Source organism: Oreochromis niloticus, linkage group LG10, assembly GCF_001858045.2.
Source record: "Oreochromis niloticus isolate F11D_XX linkage group LG10, O_niloticus_UMD_NMBU, whole genome shotgun sequence".
In the NCBI taxonomy this organism is placed as follows: domain Eukaryota; kingdom Metazoa; phylum Chordata; class Actinopteri; order Cichliformes; family Cichlidae; genus Oreochromis; species Oreochromis niloticus.
Window position 1 is genome coordinate 23,279,256 of NC_031975.2, and position 18,723 is coordinate 23,297,978.

Genomic DNA, 18,723 nt, shown 5'->3' on the forward strand with positions numbered 1-18,723 from the left:
GGTAGGCAGGAGGAGGAGAGACCCGAGGCAGTCGCCAGTCCGAGTGTCAGGTGAACTGAACTTCAGGTAAGAAGTTATGACCTGCAGTCCATCTGGGTCAGATATAAACCAAGTTTAGGTGGAGTTTATTTTCGTTATGCTGACTTTTTACAGTCAGTTACAATAACTCGTACTGCGTACTAGCTAGCATGACGGAGTTTCTATACAGCTGGGTGGGTGCTGTGATGTTACTGATGGTGAACTTTATTTTATTCATAAGGTTAGTTAGTAGAGTTGCAAACGGCTCCTTAAAAATTGAATGGTCCCTCATTCAGAGAAAATATTACAGGTTTTGTATTGAGCTGAGAAGAGACGCAGTCTGTCCTGTACTCCAGCTACAATGAAAAAGACACAAAGCTGGAGTTATTCTGTGTCTTTGCTGCACAGCTGCCTCTTCTCTCATTCTCTCCCCCTCCCTCTCCTGTTGCTACTTCAATCATGAAACTGATCAATGATCAGCTGATCGGCTTTTCTCTTGTTTGTTTATCTCCCACTTTGCGCCAGAAAGAGGAAACCAGCGGATGTTGCACTAAACAACAGCAGCACCTTTAAGCTTGATCAGCTGTTGTTAGAATTTATTTAATATTAATTTCTAGTGTCAGCTGATGTTTGCTGGAGCCACAGCTGTAAAGCTGCTGGCCATGATATCGGTTTGGATATGTGGTGAGAGGGAAACATGCAGATGAAACCAGGAGATGTCCTTACTGAATCATCAGAGCTGAACAGGTGATGGAGAAACAGCTTTACCTTTTAGGTGACATGAATGAGTTGAAGGGAAGTTATGAACTGTTTCTGAGAGACAAATAACACCAGGATCCTTTTCTATGTAGCTGACAGCTGGTAACTGTGCAGGGGCGGGTCTAGCAAAGTTATGCCAGGGGGCCAAGTAGGGCATTAACAGGGAAAGGGGGGCACAAAGAAATACTTTTCTTTCTTATTCTCATTTAAAATATCTCGCTTTTATTAAATAATTATCTGAATCTTCCGAACAAAGTTTTTATCTGACGTAAAATTGATAGAAATCATACATATACCAACAAGACAGTGTACATCACTGTCACAACAGCGTTCGTTTTCATTCAAAGGCTTTATGGCTTTAATACCTGGTGGGCCGGTCTCTAGTCAAAATGCCCAATTTTTTGTCCCAGTCCAGCCCTGCAGGTTAATACTGGCAGTGTCACCATGCCAGCTGACTGTATTTCATCATCAGCCAGTGTTGTTCTTTATACATCAGTATTACCAAAGTTTACCATAAGGCAGCATAGAAAGTATTTACTTGCTTTCAGGTTTCATTCAAATGTTAGTCTTTTCATTTGTTTCCCCACTTTTTTCCTGTTTCAAAATCAAACACCAGTTTGTAAGAAGATTATCTTCTTTTTTTAATTGGCAGATAAAGTTTTGCATTGGCTAATTTGCCAATTGTATGTTAAAAATGTTTGTATTTTAATATTCAAAAATGTTTTTGCCCAAAACATATGTGCATTATATGTTAGTAAAAATACTATGCAAATATTGCTGTCCTTCAATGCTGCGTAAACACTGACAAAGCACTGATTGTATCTCTTGTACTTCATCAACGCAGTATCTAAAAACTTTGCACCGTAGTGGTTAAAACCTCATTCTAATAAGAGTCAAAAGCAAATTCAGTTATTAGGTTTATAGGGTTATTGAATGATGGTTAACTGTTGGTAGAATTTTTTTTTAACATTATCTGCCAATTACATCTGCCACCCATCTCCAAATCTGTGCCCCTACCTGGCCCCCCCAACAAAAATTTTCTGGACACGCCACTGATCAGCAGACAAAGTAATCACACTGTCAGTCAGTGTGATTACTGGTGGTTAGCGTTACGGTGCTCAGAGACCCCGTAACATCCAATGAGGTTTATTGTTATAGTCAGGGTCAGGATAAGGCTGATATATTTTAAAATATATTTATATATTTTGAAATGTATTTTAGCTCATATATTTTTTGGCCATTTTTTGTATATTTTGAAATATATTTCAAAACATATTTCAAAACACAATTTAAAATCATTCAAAAATATATATATTTAACCCTTCATATATTTCTAAGAAAACACATGTAACAGCTGAAAAAAAATCTTTATTTGATGTCTAAAACATACATATAGCATATCAATCAAGCAAGGAACATACATTTTATAATTTTATTCTCATTACATACTTAAATATTCTAAAAGAAAGACACACACACATTTATATCTATCTATCTATCTATCTATCTATCTATCTATCTATCTATCTATCTATCTATCTATCTATCTATCTATCTGTTTGTGTGTGTCTGTATGAACATAAATCAACATACTTAAAATGTATTTTTTTTTTCCTTTTCCAGCAGTCTCAGTTCCCTCAGCTTCGAATTCACTGCAATCCCCAAAGCCCCTCTGGACACATTGGGAAACCTCTTCCTTACTGCCACTGTAACAAACAAAAGTTCTATTACTTTTATCAGAGTTAAAATAAAAAATATGATTTATGTTAGCTGGCTTCATTTAGCAAACTGATATTTCTGTTTATATAGATAAAGATATTAATACAGATATAATTTACATATAATTTTACCTCTTGTTTTTTCCCTTGATGGAAAGTCTATCCAGTTCACATTACAGTAATACTAACACCCCTTTTGGTCATCTCTCCTTACCCTCCAGAATTCATAAATCTGACCTTCTTTGTCTGAGACCAACCACTACAATGCATCATCACCTATTTGTGCAATTTTTTTAATGGTTGCAAAGTAGTTACTTGTGCTGTATGCAATTTTAGATACACAGAAAGTCTTCACTTACTATATATGGCTGTCATAGTGTCCTTATCAAGGTCAGTTCTTCGCTCTGCTCCGATGTCCGTTTTGCTCTGTCCTCCTATAAAAAGCATGAACATTTGAGTGTCTGACTAGTTTTAGATTTCCAAAAATCTGATATTTGTTCAACTAAACATTTGATATGTTATTGAGAGATACTTTTATGGGTACTTTTTGGTAAAGAAACTGGTGACAGAGAAGTAGGCTTTTTAAAATACTATTAGCTAATCATTTGAACTGACTTTCAAAGCTGTTTACCTTTTAAATTGCTGTGGATCAAAACCTCCAGTGGGAATGCGGCCATTAGAAGAACGCGCACCATTGAACCTGAAAATAACAAAAACAAACAAACAAACAAAAAACAGAACAATATATAAGAGTCCGGTAGGGTAATAAATCTCTTCTGAAGCAATATAGTTCATTTGGGCTGAAAAACAAAACATTCCTCTAAAATATATATACTGACGTCAGCAATCAACATCATGATTGTAATTATTTCCCTTCTAGTCCATCTACTGCTCTGTGCATGTGTCAAGCACTACGACTGTATCTATGCATATAAATTCACCATATATATCCTGCAAAAATGTCTTGTTATGGTCAAAAAAGGCCAACAAACAAAGGCATTCAATCAGAGGTGAGAAATTAATCGGGAATATCAATTATAGGTGAACTATTCTTTATCTACCAGTAATCAAGCTTATTTAACTAAGAAGCTTGAGATATTTGAATATAAAAATAAATAAATAAATAATAATAAAAATAATATGATGTAATATAAATACACAACTTACATTAAGGACATCTGCATTTGTATCCACAGGCTAAAAGTAAAACAGTAAATGTGTTAGTAATAGTACAGGTATTTGTAACAAAAAAAAAAAGGCAGTAACTGTGACTCTTCTAGTCGGATGCTAAATGCAGAGATCTAAATTTACAGTATAGTACTGCATGTACAGATAACTGTGGTGTGAACTGTAACTGAATCTCAGAGAATCTCAGAGAAATTAGTTTTATTTGTATTTGCTTCACTCACTATGAATAAGGACTTGGCAACAGAGGGAAGACAGTAACAGTTTCCAGTGTGAACATTCAATTACAATTCTGTTTTCATCCGAAACACTTTCAGTTTCACACCAAGCTGCTCCTCCCTGTTTACAGACTGTTTACCTCAAACATTACGCGTACCCTCTTCTTTTACAGAGTCATGTGATAAGATGCAAAACAGAAAATTTCCATACGCTTCAGTTCAGTGTCTCGGCATTAAGAGACGAAAACAGCTTTTATCTGGAAACGAAAAGTGAGACATCAGTTGAATGAGGAGAAATGAAACAGCAAGTAATTCAGCTGCATCAAGAAAAACTGAGCTGTTTCATCTGTTTGCAACTTGTAAAGGAGCCAGTCACTATTCCCTGTGGGCACATCTGCTGCATGAGCTGTATTCAAAACTACTGTAAAAACTAAGTGACTGCCATTATTCATATGTGGTGTGTGTGGCAAAATGAGCTCAAGACAAAGCACAAATATATTTAAAGGTCCTTTATTATTCTTTATAATTACTCTGAACAAATTGAATTCTTAAAAAAACAATTAAAACCTTAGAGTGAAAATTATCCTTCATATGAGTCCATCAACAGCTGTAGTGGCTTGTTTTCTTGTTTAAATCAGAATACAAAAGTCACATTAAGAGATAGAAAATATGCCCAATACTAATTTCTGGTACATTTGATTGCAAACTCACAAATGCACAACTGAAATGGTCCAAACAGTCCTATATCAAAATGCAAAAGAAAGACTTTTTAAAAAAAAATCATTTTCAGTCATAGAACAATAAAACACAAAATAACCCCATAATATACATTGCAAATACCATAAATAGTAAGAAAAACCAATGGCCTTCAACCCTACCAACCAGCCTGCAAATATTGCTGGTATATCTTAATCAAATACATGAGAATTTCAGTTTCACAGCACTCTGACAGCTCTCTTTCCTGGAATAAAGCAAACCTGTCTAAGCCTCCCTCTGTTTACAGACTCTTTACCTCAGGCGTTAGGCACACCCTCTCCTACCACAGTCATATGATAAGATGCAAAACAGGAAACTTCCATACGCTTCAGATCAGTGTCTCTATACAAAAGAGACAAGAGCAGCTTTTATCTGGTAACTGAAAGGGAGACGTTATTTACATTGAGGAGACATGGCACAGCAGACGATTCAGCTGGATCAAGAAAAACTGAGCTGTTCCATCTGTCTGCAACTTCTAAAGGATCCAGTCACTATTCCCTGTGGGCACAGCTACTGCATGGACTGTATCAAAAACTACTGGGATGAGAAGGAAACACACAGCTGCCCTCAGTGCAGGCAGATTTTCACACCACGGCCTGTCCTGGTGAAGAACACCATGTTAGCTGAGTTAGTGGAGGACCTAAAGAAAGCAGAACATCCGACAGCTTCATCTGATTATGCCTGTGGACCTGGAGATGTGTTCTGTTCTGAGAGGAAGCAAAAAGGCTCCAAGTCCTGCCTGGTGTGTATGGCCTCTAATTGTGAGCATCACCTCCAGCCTCACTACAGCGTATCTCCACCAAAGAAACACAAGCTCATCAAAGCCACTTCAAAGCTTCAGGAGAACATCTGTCCTCGCCATGATGAGGTGATGAAGATCTTCTGCCGCACTGATCAGCAGTGTATCTGTTATCTCTGCTTAATGGATGAACACAAAGACCATGACACAGTGTCAGCTGCAGCAGAAAGAGCTGAGAGGCAGAAAGAGCTTGGACGAAATCGGCAAAAATTTCTTCAAAGAGTTCAGGAAAGAGAGAAAGATGTGAAGATGCTTCATCGGAAAGTGGAGGCTATCAATCTTTCTGCTGATAAAGCTTTCAGAGAATGTGATAAGGCTTTCAAAGACTTGATCAGTCTCATTGAGAAAAAAAGCTCTGAAGGGAAGCAGAAGATCAGATCCAAACAAAAAGCGGAACAGAACAGAGTCAAAGAGCTTCAGGAGAAAATAGAGCAGGAGATCAGAGATCTTAGGAGGAGAGACACTGAACTGCAGCAGCTCTCACTGACTGAGGATCACCTCCATTTTCTGAACAGCTACTCCTCACTGTCACATCTGAGTGCATCTACAAACGTACCCACCTACAACAATGTTACTCTGCAGTACTTTGAGGATGTGACTGCATCTGTGTCACGGACCAGAGATAAAGTGAAGGCTCTTCTCAGTGATGAATGGCCAAAAATCTCAGTTGGAATGACCAAAGCAGATATTTTACTGCCTCAAGGAGAACCCAAAACCAGAGACGAATTTTTGAAATATTCTTGTCAGATCACTCTCGATCCAAATACAGCACACACACTGTTGTCACTGAGTGACAGCAACAGAAAAGTAACACTGATGAGTAGAAACCAGTCATATCTGAGTCATCCAGACAAATTCCTTGATTGCCGGCAGGTCCTGAGCAGAGAGGGTCTGACTGGACGTTGTTACTGGGAGGTGAAGTGCAACGGGATGGTTGGAGTAGCTGTTGCATACAAGGATATCGACCGTAGAGGGACCAGAGAGGAATGTGGATTTGGATTAAATGACAAATCCTGGGCATTAACAGTTTCAGACAGGAGTTATGAATTCAAACACAACAACATTCCCACTCCCATCCCAGGCCCTCTGTCCTCCAGAATAGGAGTATATTTGGATCACAGGGCAGGAACTCTTTCTTTCTACAGCATCACTGAGACCATGAATCTCCTCCACAGAGTCCAGACCAGGTTCACTCAGTCTCTCTATGTTGGACTGTGGCTTCCACAAAGTGCTGGACACACTGCTGAGGTGTGTGAGCTCAAGAAGAGAATAAACATAAAATAGTGAAATTTGATGCTCTGCCTTTTGCCGTGTGCTACTTTTGGAGATATGTTTATCTATCCTGCACCTGTTAAAGATGAATCTTTATGGATATAAGTATATTCTTTAATTTCTTTTGATTTTCATGTTTTCACCAGCTATTCAGGTAAAACGGTTTATTTGGCAAAACAATATTAATTTCTTATATAGTTTATATTTAACCACTGTTTTGTTGTAACATTAGGAGAAAAAACTCACACAAATATAAATTCATATGAAAATAACTTCAGTGTATTTAAAAATACAGAAAAAGTAATTATGTATCAGATATGTTGGATTCAGGGTTATTATGGTGTTTGCATTTTTAATGTACTTTTTATTTCTATACTTAAGTTGGTGGAAAATTATTGTAAAATGTTTAATTTCAGTTATGTTTTCATTAACTTTTTTTTTATTTACTGGTGTTTGTGAAATAAAGTGAGCAATGTACACTAAAGTTTCCTGTTTCAAGAAATAAAATATCACTAACAAATCTCCAAAATTTTATTCTGTTCATCTGGACGTAGTCTCAGTGACTTCTTCAGTCTGGAGACTGAAGAAGTCACTTGGATGAGTGACAAAACGTTTCTCCCACAAAATGCTACATCCAGATGAACAGAATCAACTTTTGGAGATTTACTTTCCTGGATGATATAGAATGCATCAAGACGATATAACGAACGTGATGAATGGAATTTTTTATAAATAATATGTGTTCACCATAAGGCAAAATTTAAAGCAGGAAGTAAACTAGCAAAGTGGAAATTAAAAATTAGATATTTCAATGTATTATTATTATCATTATTTTAAAATGTAGTAATTCATGTAAATTTTGCTATAGTGGCTTTGGATTGATCGAGGATTTTACAGATTTAACAGATTTTTGGAACTGATGATCATTTCGATCCATTACTAGCAATATGTCTGTTTGATGTATCAGATGGAAAACTGATATATTAGTTAAGAATTCTGCTCCATTTTGCTCCATATTGACAATATGGCGAGTTGCCTACTTAGGTAGGTTGAGGGGTTTAAATAATGCTCAGTTGGTATTACTTGGCCCAAAGTGTGCCAAGAACATATTCACCACAGCATTACATCATTGGCACTCTGAACTTGATAAAAGGCAGGACTCAGTCATACTTTCATGTTGTTGTATCTATTTTCAGTAGCTCCCTGCAGGCAGGCAAAGAGTGTGAAACTGCAGCACCTGCCAAGCAGGTCGACTCATGGAGCGATGCCCAGATGAAGCCAAATGAAACCTTAAAGCTCTCCATCAAAGTGGTTGGAAAAAAAAGTTGAATTTCTTCAGGCTTCTTGTGTACACAAGCCCTTCTGCTGGAGGTTTCTTCCTGTTAAAAGGATTTTTTTCCTTCCCACTGTCGCCAAAGCGCTTACTCATAGGTGGTCTTCTGTTGTTGGGGTTTTCTCTGTTTTCTCATTATTATAGTAGGGTATTGCCTTAAAATATAAAGCGCCATGAGGCAAAAGTTGTGATTTGGCGTTATATAAATTCCAGCAACGTGCAGTCGGGATCTTGAAGGACTGCACAGCAGTATGTCTTACATGGGTGAAAACCCCAATGTTAGGTCTTTTTATTTGTTACTTTTGTAAAAGAAAAAAAAAAGATATCTTATAAAAGTAACTTTCAGTTTCACAGCACTCTGAATACTCCCTTTCCTGGAATTAAGCACACCACCTGTCTAAGCCTCCCTCTGTTTACAGACTCTTTACCCCGGGCATTAGGCATACCCTCTCTTATCACATTCATATGATAAGTTGCAAAACAGGAAATTTCCATACGCTTCAGATCAAATAATGAACAAAAAGATTTAGTTTCTTTAACTTTTCCTTTTTCTTCCTTTTTTTGTGTTTTATGTGTCAAACATAGAAAATGAAATAAACACGTCAGCAGATTTTTTTCAATGCTACTGCTCTCTAGCACCACTGTTCTTTCTCTCTGTAACAGGGCGGCCCTTAGCAGCTGGAATCACAGTGAGATGGAGCAAGGCAAGTGCAGGGGGACAAGTAGTATTTATTTGTCATACAGCTCTCCTTACAAACAATTCACTCCCCATCTAATGACAACTGGCAGCCTTAAATACCTTCACCTTCAACAGTGTGTCTGTTATCTCTGCTTAATGGATGAACACAAAGACCATGTCACAGTGTCAGCTGCAGTAGAAAGAGCTGAGAAACAGAAAGAGCTTGAATTGAATCGACAAAATGTCCAACAGAGAATCCCGAACAGAGAGAAAGATGTGAAGGTGCTTCAAGAGGAAGTTGAGGCTATCAGTCTTTCTTCCAGTAAAGCTTTGAGGCAAAGTGTGAAGATGTTCAAAGACTTGATCAGTCTTATTGAGGGAAAAAAAGCTCTGAGCTGAAGCAGAAGATCAGATCCAAACAAAAAGCTGAACAGAACAGAGTCAGAGCTTCAGGAGAATGTTACTAATATTTAGTATTACTAATCTTATTCATAGTAAATTGTTGAGTAACAGTTTCCAATGTAAACATACAATTACAATTCTGTTTTCATCTGAAACACTTTCAGTTTCACATCAATCTGAATACTCCCTTTCCTGGAATGAAGCACACCTTGTTAAGCCCCTCCCTGTTTATAGACTGTTCATCTCAGATATTACTGATCTGCAGGTCATGTAATAAGATCCAAAACAGAACATTTTCATATGCTTTAGATCAGTGTCTCTGCATTAAGGAGACAAAAACAGGTTTTAACTGGAAACAGAAAGTAAGACGTCATTTGAATGAGGAGAAATGAAACGGCAAGTAATTGAGCTGCATCGAGAGAAACTGAGCTGTTCCATCTGTCAGGAACTTCTAAAGGATCCAGTCACTATTCCCTGTGGGCACAGCTACTACATGATCTTTATTAAAACCTACTGTAAAAACTACTAACTACTAAAAACTAATTGACTGCCATTATTCATTTGTGGTGTCTGGCAAAATGAGCTCAGGACAAAGCACAAAATGTATTTAAAGGTCCTTTACTATTCTTTGTTATTCTGAACAAATTGAATTCTTAAAAAACAAAACTTTACAGTGAAAATTATCCTCTGAATGAGTCCATTAACAGTTACAGTTGAGTGGTTTCCTGTTTAAATCAAAACACATAACTCACATTAACTAGAAGAAAACTCACAGCCCTTATACTTATTAGATAGAAAATATACACAATACCCACTAACAAATGCACTGCTGAAATGGTCAGAACAGTACTGTATCAAATTACAAGAACAATCTGTCTACTCCCTTTCCTGGAATAAAGCACACGTGTCTAAGCCCCACTCAGTTTATAGACTGCTCACCTCAAACATTAGTCACACCCTACGCTCATGTCAGTTTCTACATCGAAGAAACGAAAGCAGCTTTTATCTGGTAACTGAAAGTGAAATGTCACAGATCTCCCTCAAAAGGATAATGGGTTTGAATTTCAGTGCATATTTGCATCCGGTAACAGAAAGGAAATCTTTTAGACATTTACAGTCGTGGTGAGGAGACATGGCGCAGCAAGGGATTCAGCTGGATCAAGACAAACTGAGCTGTTCCATCTGTCTGCAGCTTCTAAAGGATCCAGTCACTATTCCCTGTGGGCACAACTACTGCATGGACTGTATCAGAAAATGCTGGGATGAGAAGGAAGTACACAGCTGCCCTCAGTGCAGGCAGATTTTCACACCAAGGCCTGTCCTGGTGAAAAACGGCATGCTTGCTGAGTTAGTGGAAGATCTAAAGAAAGAGGAACGTCCGACAGCTTCATCTGATCATGCCTACGCTGGACCTGGAGATGTGGCCTGTGATTTCTGTTCTGGGAGGAAGCGGAAAGCCTCCAAGTCCTGCCTGGTGTGTATGGCTTCTTACTGTGAGCATCACCTTCAGCCTCACTACAGCGTAGCTCCAATAAAGAAACACAAACTCATCAAAGCCACTTCAAAGCTTCAGGAGAACATCTGCCCTCGCCATGATGAGGTGATGAAGATCTTCTGCCGCACTGATCAGCAGTGTATCTGTTATCTCTGCTTAATGGATGAACACAAAGACCATGTCACAGTGTCAGCTGCAGCAGAAAGAGCTGGGAGGCAGAAAGGGCTTGGACGAAATCGGCAAAAATTTCTTCAAAGAGTTCAGAACAGAGAGAAAGATGTGAAGATGCTTCATGAAAGAGTGGAGGCTATCAATCTTTCTGCTGATAAAGCTTTGAGGCAATCTGAGAAGATGTTCAAAGACTTGATCAGTCTCATTGAGAAAAAAAGCTCTGAGGTGAAGCAGAAGATCAGATCCAAGCAAAAATCTGAACAGAACAGAGTCAAAGAGCTTCAGGAGAAAATAGAGCAGGAGATCAGAGATCTGAGGAGGAGAGACACTGAACTGCAGCAGCTCTCACTGACTGAGGATCACCTCCATTTTCTGAAAAACTACTCCTCACTGTCACATCTGAGTGAATCTACAAACGTACCCACTTACAACAATCTTACTCTGCAGTACTTTGATGATGTGACTGCAGCTGTGTCACGGGCCAGAGATAAAGTGAAGGCTCTTCTCAGTGAGGAATGGCCCAAAATCTCAGTTGGAACAACCAAAGCAGATATTTTACTGCCTCAAGGAGAACCCAAAACCAGAGACGACTTTTTGAAATATTCTTGTCAGATCACTCTCGATCCAAATACAGCACACACACTGTTGTCACTGAGTGACAGCAACAGAAAAGTAACACTGATGAGCAGAAACCAGTCATATCCAAGTCACCCAGACAAATTCCTTGAATGGTGGCAGGTCCTGAGCAGAGAGGGTCTGACTGGACGCTGTTACTGGGAGGTGAAATGCAACGGGATGGTTGGAGTAGCTGTTGCATACAAGGATATCGGCCATAGAGGGACCAAGGAGGAATGTGGATTTGGACTAAATGACAAATCCTGGGCGTTAACAGTTTCAGTCAGCGGTTATGAATTCACACACAACAACATTCCCACTCCCATCCCAGGCCCTCAGTCCTCCAGAATAGGAGTATATTTGGATCACGGGGCAGGAACTCTTTCTTTCTACAGCATCACTGAGACCATGAATCTCCTCCACAGAGTCCAGACCAGGTTCACTCAGCCTCTCTATGTTGGACTGTGGCTTCCACAAAGTGCTGGACACACTGCTGAGGTGTGTGAGCTCAAGAAGAGAATAAACATAAAACAGTGAAATTTGATGCCATGTGCTACTTGTTGAGATGTGTTTATCTATCCTGCACCTGTTAAAGATGAATCTTTATGGATATAAGTATATTCTTTAATTTCTTTGATTGTCTTGTTTTCAATAGCTATTTGGGTAAAACGGTTTATTTGGCAAAAACAATATTCATTTCTTATATAGTTTATATTTAACCACTGTTTTGTTGTAACATTAGCAAAAAAAAAAAAAAAAAAATCCAAATATATGTTGGAATCAGTTATTATATCTTAATGCATGCTCAATCATCCAGGAAAGGAAATCCCAAAAAACTGATTCTGTTCATCTGGACATAACGTTTCCAGTGGGAGAAAAGTTTGGTCACTTGGCCATTCATCAATGGTTACTGATCAACGCTCATGACAATTTGCATATTGTTGAAGAAACTGACCTCACATACTATTATTCATTCAGTGGGCTAGTTTCAGTTATTGTGCAAATGTACTGTTTATAAGGTCGGGGGAAACTGCAGTCAGCTGAGACTGAAGAAGTCACTTGGATGAGTGATGTAATGTTTCTCCCACTGGAAACTTCCAGATGAACAGAATACATTTTTTGGCACTGTCATTATAATTGTTGCTTTTTCAATTTTGTTTTTATTTCTATACTTAAACATTTTACAATCCACCAACTTAATTTCAGTTACATTTTCATGAACCTTTTTTTTTTTTTTTTAATTTACTGCTGTTTGTGAAATAAAGTGAGCAATGTACACTAAACTTTCTTGTTTCAAGAAATAAAATATCACTAACATGATGAATGGAAACTTTTGTTAAGAGACATTTAAAGTAGAGCATTAATGATGAAATTAAAAAAGTAAAACCCTAAAAACTGTCACGGCTGCCGGGGCGAGCCGTGTGGTGTTGGAGGAAAAGGTGCCAAAATGCAGGCAAAAGACTGATGATATGAGTGAATGTTTATTTACAAAGTGGCAGAGTGACAAAAACAGGCAATGAGGCTTGAGAAGCTACTGAAGAAACCTAAACTGGGAAAACTAAAGAGCAAACCTGAAATCATAACGAACCGGGGTGAAGGGCAGAGAGACACAGACCAAAGAACAAAACACCATGAAACGCAGACGAGCGGACAAAGAGTACACACCGACACCCACTATATATACACACACACACACACTGTAATCAGGCAATGACACACAGCAGGGAAGCACAGATGATCCTAATTCACAAGACGATGGGAGGATACAAGCTGAACACAGTGATAACAGACACAGACCTTCAAAGTAAAACAGGAAATTCATAAAACAAACTCATGGACACGAACAAAGCACCGGGGGGACGACACAGGAAATAAACCTTAGGACTGGAAACCCTGAGAATGAAACCTAGATACTAATAACCAGGGCTGGACTGCATGGACAAAAAATCGGCCCGGGCATTTTGACTTGAGACCGGCCCACCAGGTATTATGGTAAAAACCATAAAGCCTTTGAATGAAAACAAACGTCGTTGTGACAGTGATGTACACTGTCTTGTTGGTATATATGTATCAATCTAGAACTTAACTTAAACCTACACCATCCTCCCTATTCTGGTATTCTAAACAGTACTTAGCCGAAACCCAAAGACTGCTTAGTTTACCTCCTGAACTTTCTACAACACATGGTGGAAACCTGAAATTAAGACAGAAAACTAGAGGTGAGACATGATCATTACTGAATATTAAAAATAATAAATGACAGATTTAGTGATATTTTCATAAACTATTTATTTACCACATCAATAAACAGCATGGCAGGGCAAAATATTTTTTTCTAACATGGCAACCTTTAAAAAGTGAAAGGAGACAGAAAGAAAGGTGAGAAAGAATAAAACTTCCTCACTCAAAACTTACCATCAAAACTTAATTTTGATGGTATTTTACACACAGTACTGGTACAGTATCTAGAAAATGTGGGAAAATACTGGCATCATATACAGTACTGACTTCTGAAGAAATTATGTTGGGACCCTGAAAAAAATTACTATGTACAATAATGGATTTCTGTACATTTGACATCAGATGAATACTTTGGTTGTATGATTCAGATAATTATTTGTTAAAAGCTAGAAATTTTAAATGAGAATAAGAAAGAAACGTATTTTTTGTTCCCCCCTTTCCCTGTTAATGCCCTACCTGCCCCCCTGGCATAACTTTGCTAGACCCGCCCCTGCACAGTTACCAGCTGTCAGCTACTTAGAAAAGGATCCTGGTGTTATTTGTCTCTCAGAAACAGTTCATAACTTCCCTTCAACCCTTCATCCCTCCAGCAAACATCAGCTGATACTAGAAATTAATATTAAATAAATTCTAACAACAGCTCATCAAGTTTAAAGGTGCTTCTGTTGTTTAGCGCGACCTCCGCTAGTTTGCTCTTTCTGACGCAGAGAGAAAAGCCGATCAGCTGATCATTGATCAGCTGATCGGGACAAATCGCGTTGCTTTTCACCTCAACTTTAAAGTTCGACCTCCTCGGCTGTAATTGGTCCAGCCCAGAGTCGATCATGACCAACTGGCCAATACACCACTATTCATTTATACCGTTGAAAAAATAAAAGAAATAAAACCCCATCGGCCCATAAAAACGAAAAATCACGAGCGGCCCACCGGGCAAATGCCCGGTATGCCCGATGGCCAGTCCAGCTATGCTAATAACCATGAAGAAATTAACATCAAATCAGATAAAATAATAAACATAATGACAAACACAAAACGCTGGGTCAACGACCCAGCACCATGACAAAAACGTATATACTGTAGGTCTACACTAATTTAAGTAGGAGTATAACAGATGAAAAATGTTTTCATAATAAGGCAAAATTTAAAGCAGGAAGTAAACTAGCAAAGTGGAAAATAAAAATTAGATATTTCAGTGAACCCATTATTATTATTTGAAGATATAGTAATTTTGCTGTATAGGGGCTTTGGATTGATTGAGGATTTTACACTTATATTTTGGGATTTTCCAAGGTTACTTCATTTCTGGAATGATTTTCAAAAAACAAATTTAACAGCTTTTGGGAAATGATGATCATTTAGATCCATTACTCTATACTAGCCATATGTCTGTATGATATACCAGATGGAAAACTGATATATTTGTTAAGAATTCTGCTCCATTTTGCTCCATATTGACAATATGGAGAGTTGCCTGCTTAGGTATGTTAAGGGGTATAAATAATGCTCAGTTGGTATTACAGGGCCCAAAGTGTGTGAAGAACATAATCACCACAGCGTTACATCATCGGCAATCTGAACCATTGATAAAAGGCAGGACTGAGTCATACTTTCATGTTGTTGTATCTATTATCAGTAACTCCCTGCAGGCAGGCAAAGATTGTGAAACTGCAGCTAATCCAAAGCAGATCTTCTCATGGAATGATGGCCAGACGAAGCCGAATGAAACCTTACAGCTCTCCATGTGGTTAGAAAAGAAAGATGAATTTCTTCAGGCTTCATGTGTACACAAGCCCTTCTGCTGGAGAATTCTTCCTGTTAAAAGGAAGTTTTTCTTTCCTACTGTCGCCAAAGTGCTCGCTCAAAGGGGGTCTTCTGATTGTTGGGGTTTTCTCAGTTCTCTCGATTTTAAAGTAGGGTCTTGCCTTAGAATAAAAAGAATCTTGAGGCAGCTGTTGTAGTTTGCCGTTATATAAATAAAAGTGAACTAAGTTCCAGGAGCCAGGATCTTGGAGGACTGTATGGCAGCGCATCTCATGTGGGTGAAAACTCCAATACTTTGCTTTTTTTTTTTTTTTTTTGCTTTGTTGTAAATTAAAAAAAAGGTATCCTATATAAAATCTTATTTTCTTGTAAAAATAAAAGTACATCAAACAAAATTATCCAAACATACATATCATCATAGACATATTGTGTTATCTTTTTGCATTTTTCTTTTTGCTTCCCGCGGTTAACCCAGTGACAACACAGTTTTTATCATTATTTCTCAACACACTGTATAAATTGAGCATTTCTGAAACATATAACTTTGATGAATGTTTTAGTTATGAGTTTGAAAGTAATGTACAATATTTACATACATACTCCAGTAATTTAAGTATTGAAAAATTCTAACAGCTCAGCAGTGTCTCCAGCACTTTGTGGAAGCCAAAATCCAGCATGGAGAGGCTGAGTGAACCTTGTCAGGACTCTGTGGAGGAGATTCATGGTCTCAGTGATGCTGTAGAAAGAAAGAGTTCCTGCACTGTGATCCAAATATACTCCTATTCTGGAGGACAGAGGGCGTGAGATGGAAGTGGAAATGTTGTTGTGTTTAAATTCATAACCATTGTTTGAACATCTTAATGACCAGGATTTGTCATTCCATCCAAATCCACATTCCTCTCTGGTCCCTCTACGGCCGATATCCTTGTATGCAACAGCTACTCCAACAGTCCCGTTGCACTTCACCTCCCAGTAACAACGTCCAGTCAGACCCTCTCTGCTCAGGACCTGCCACCTTTCAAAGAATCTGTCTGGATGACTTGGATATGACTGGTTTCTACTCATCAGTGTTACTTTTCTGTTGCTGTCACTCAATGATAAATGTGTGTACGCTGTATCTACATCCAGTGTGATTTGACAAAAATATTTCAAAAATTCGCCTCTGGTTTTGGGTTCTCCTTGAGGCAGTAAAACATCTGCTTTAGTCATTGAGAATGAAGTTTGGGGCCATTCATCACTGAGAAGAGCCTTCACTTTATCTCTGGCCTGTGACACAGCTGCAGTCACATCCTCAAAGTACTGCAGAGTAAGCTTGTTGTAGGTGGGTACGTTTGTAGATGCACGCAGATGTGACAGTGACGAGTAGTTATTTAGAAAATGGAGGTGATCCTCAGTCAGTGAGAGCTGCTGCAGTTCAGTGTCTCTCCTCCTCAGATCTCTGATCTCCTGCTCTATTTTCTCCTGAAGCTCTTTGACTCTGTTCTGTTCAGCATTTTGTTTGGATCTGATCTTCTGCTTCACCTCAGAGCTTTTTTTCTCAATGAGACTGATCAAATTTTTGAAAGCCTTATCACATTCTCTGAAAGCTTTATCAGCAGAAAGATTGATTGCCTCAACTTGCTCTTGGAGCACCTTCACATCTTTCTCTCTATTCTGGATTCTCTGTTGGACATTTTGCCGATTTGTTTCAAGCTCTTTCTGCTTCTCAGCTCTTTCTGCTGCAGCCGACACTGTGTCATGGTCTTTGTGTTCATCCATTAAGCAGAGATAACAGATACACTGCTGATCAGTGCGGCAGAAGATCTTCATCACCTCATCATGGTGAGGGCAGATGTTCTCCTGAAGCTTTGAAGTAGCTTTGATAAGTTTGTGTTTCTTTAATGGAGCTATGTTGTAGTGAGGTTGAAGGTGATGCTCACAGTAAGAGGCCATACACATCAGGCAGGACTTGGAGGCTTTCAGCTTCCTCTCAGAACAGAAATCACAGGCTACATCTCCAGGTCCAGCATAGGCATGATCAGATGAAGCTGTTGAATGTTCTGCTTTCTTTAAGTCCTCCACTAACTCACCTAAAATCATGTTCTTCACCAGGACAGGTCTCGGTGTGAAAGTCTGTCTGCACTGAGGGCAGCTGTGTGTTTCCTTCTCATCCCAGCAGTTTTTGATACAGTCCATGCAGTAGCTGTGCCCACAGGGAATAGTGACTGGATCCTTAAGGAGGTCCAGACAAATGGAACAGCTCAGTTTTTCTTGATCCAGCTGAATCAGTTGCTGCGCCATTTTCTCCAGTCAAATTAAGTTTCACTTTCAGCTACCAGAGAAAAGCTGCATTCATTGCCTCCTTACACACTAATCTGTGGTGTATGGTCTTTTCAGCGCTTGCATTTGATCACATGGTGTTTAGATCCATATTTTAACTGGCTGATGAGTAGAAGGGGAGCGAATAAACGGACTTTGTACCACTTTGAGACACGCAGTCAAGCCAGGACCTACCGTATTTTGCATTACGTGTATCTGCTACATATTACGGTACGAGAAACTTAGACCTAAATTCAAAATAAAAGCGATCTTGTTGTGAATGTAATTTTAACATTAACCAACGTGAGTCCGTCATTAATGATATAATATACCATGAGATAAATATCAATACAGAAATAAACATTAAATACAAATTAAAAATTGCCAATGGCAGAAATATTCAAGTATGACAAACTTAAAAACTTAACCACATTTAGAAATTAAAATTTCAAAACAAGCGTACAGCCATTGCAAGTAAATTCAGTTTCCACAGAGTAATTTTGACACCGTTACACAGAAAGTATAGGATAAGTAAGTGACTCTGATTTTGGATATCAGCTTTTTGACATCACTTTATACAGACCATTTTTTCCCTCTCAAGTCACCTGTACATATCTTGAAGTCTTAATTTTCTAATTTGGTTAAGCGAGTTTACGTATGTGGGTTTGCCATATTTGACTATTTTTGTCATTTAAAAGTTATTTTTCATTTCTATTTCGGTATGTTTTTTTTATTCCATTATTTATTATACCATTAATGTCAGACTAAAATTGTAGGGTAATGTTGAAATCACGTTCCATTGAAGATCGCGTTTATTTTGAAATCGGTTCTCGGTTTCCCTTACCGTAATACGTAGTATGGACACATACGCAAAACAAAAGGTGGAGCTGTGCAGTAAACTTCAGGAAGTGAAATGAAACTTAAACCCTGTTTGATATACCTGAGTACCCAAACTGGAAACCAGTGTTCCCTGTAAAAGGTACCAATAATAGCAATAAAATGG

At 38.4% G+C, this 18,723-nt stretch overlaps 3 protein-coding genes and 1 long non-coding RNA gene across 4 annotated transcripts; 2 read left to right on the plus strand and 2 right to left on the minus strand.

Moving 5' to 3' along the window:
• Window positions 1-2,647: 2,647 nt before the first annotated feature.
• On the minus strand, window positions 2,648-4,400 carry LOC112848016 (uncharacterized). The gene is made up of 3 exons (XR_003221887.1): window positions 3,663-4,400; window positions 3,127-3,195; window positions 2,648-2,929 (listed from the first exon to the last, which is right to left on the minus strand). It is a non-coding gene; the product is annotated as an uncharacterized LOC112848016 (long non-coding RNA).
• Window positions 4,401-4,572: 172 nt separating this feature from the next.
• Window positions 4,573-13,237, plus strand: LOC102082505 (E3 ubiquitin/ISG15 ligase TRIM25-like). Its single transcript, XM_019364172.2, has 2 exons — window positions 4,573-6,743; window positions 11,961-13,237. Exon 1 carries the CDS (start codon window positions 5,067-5,069, stop codon window positions 6,735-6,737), a length of 1,671 nt encoding a protein of 556 aa, XP_019219717.1. The 5' UTR covers window positions 4,573-5,066; the 3' UTR covers window positions 6,738-6,743; window positions 11,961-13,237.
• Window positions 7,664-13,237, plus strand: LOC100689775 (tripartite motif-containing protein 16). The gene has a single exon (XM_019364171.2). It carries the CDS (start codon window positions 10,272-10,274, stop codon window positions 11,955-11,957), a length of 1,686 nt encoding a protein of 561 aa, XP_019219716.1. The 5' UTR covers window positions 7,664-10,271; the 3' UTR covers window positions 11,958-13,237.
• A 1,715-nt stretch (window positions 13,238-14,952) lies between these two features.
• On the minus strand, window positions 14,953-18,675 carry LOC100690045 (tripartite motif-containing protein 16). The gene has a single exon (XM_003451411.4). The coding sequence runs from the start codon at window positions 17,700-17,702 to the stop codon at window positions 16,032-16,034; it is 1,671 nt and encodes a 556-aa protein (XP_003451459.1). The 5' UTR covers window positions 17,703-18,675; the 3' UTR covers window positions 14,953-16,031.
• Window positions 18,676-18,723: the final 48 nt, after the last annotated feature.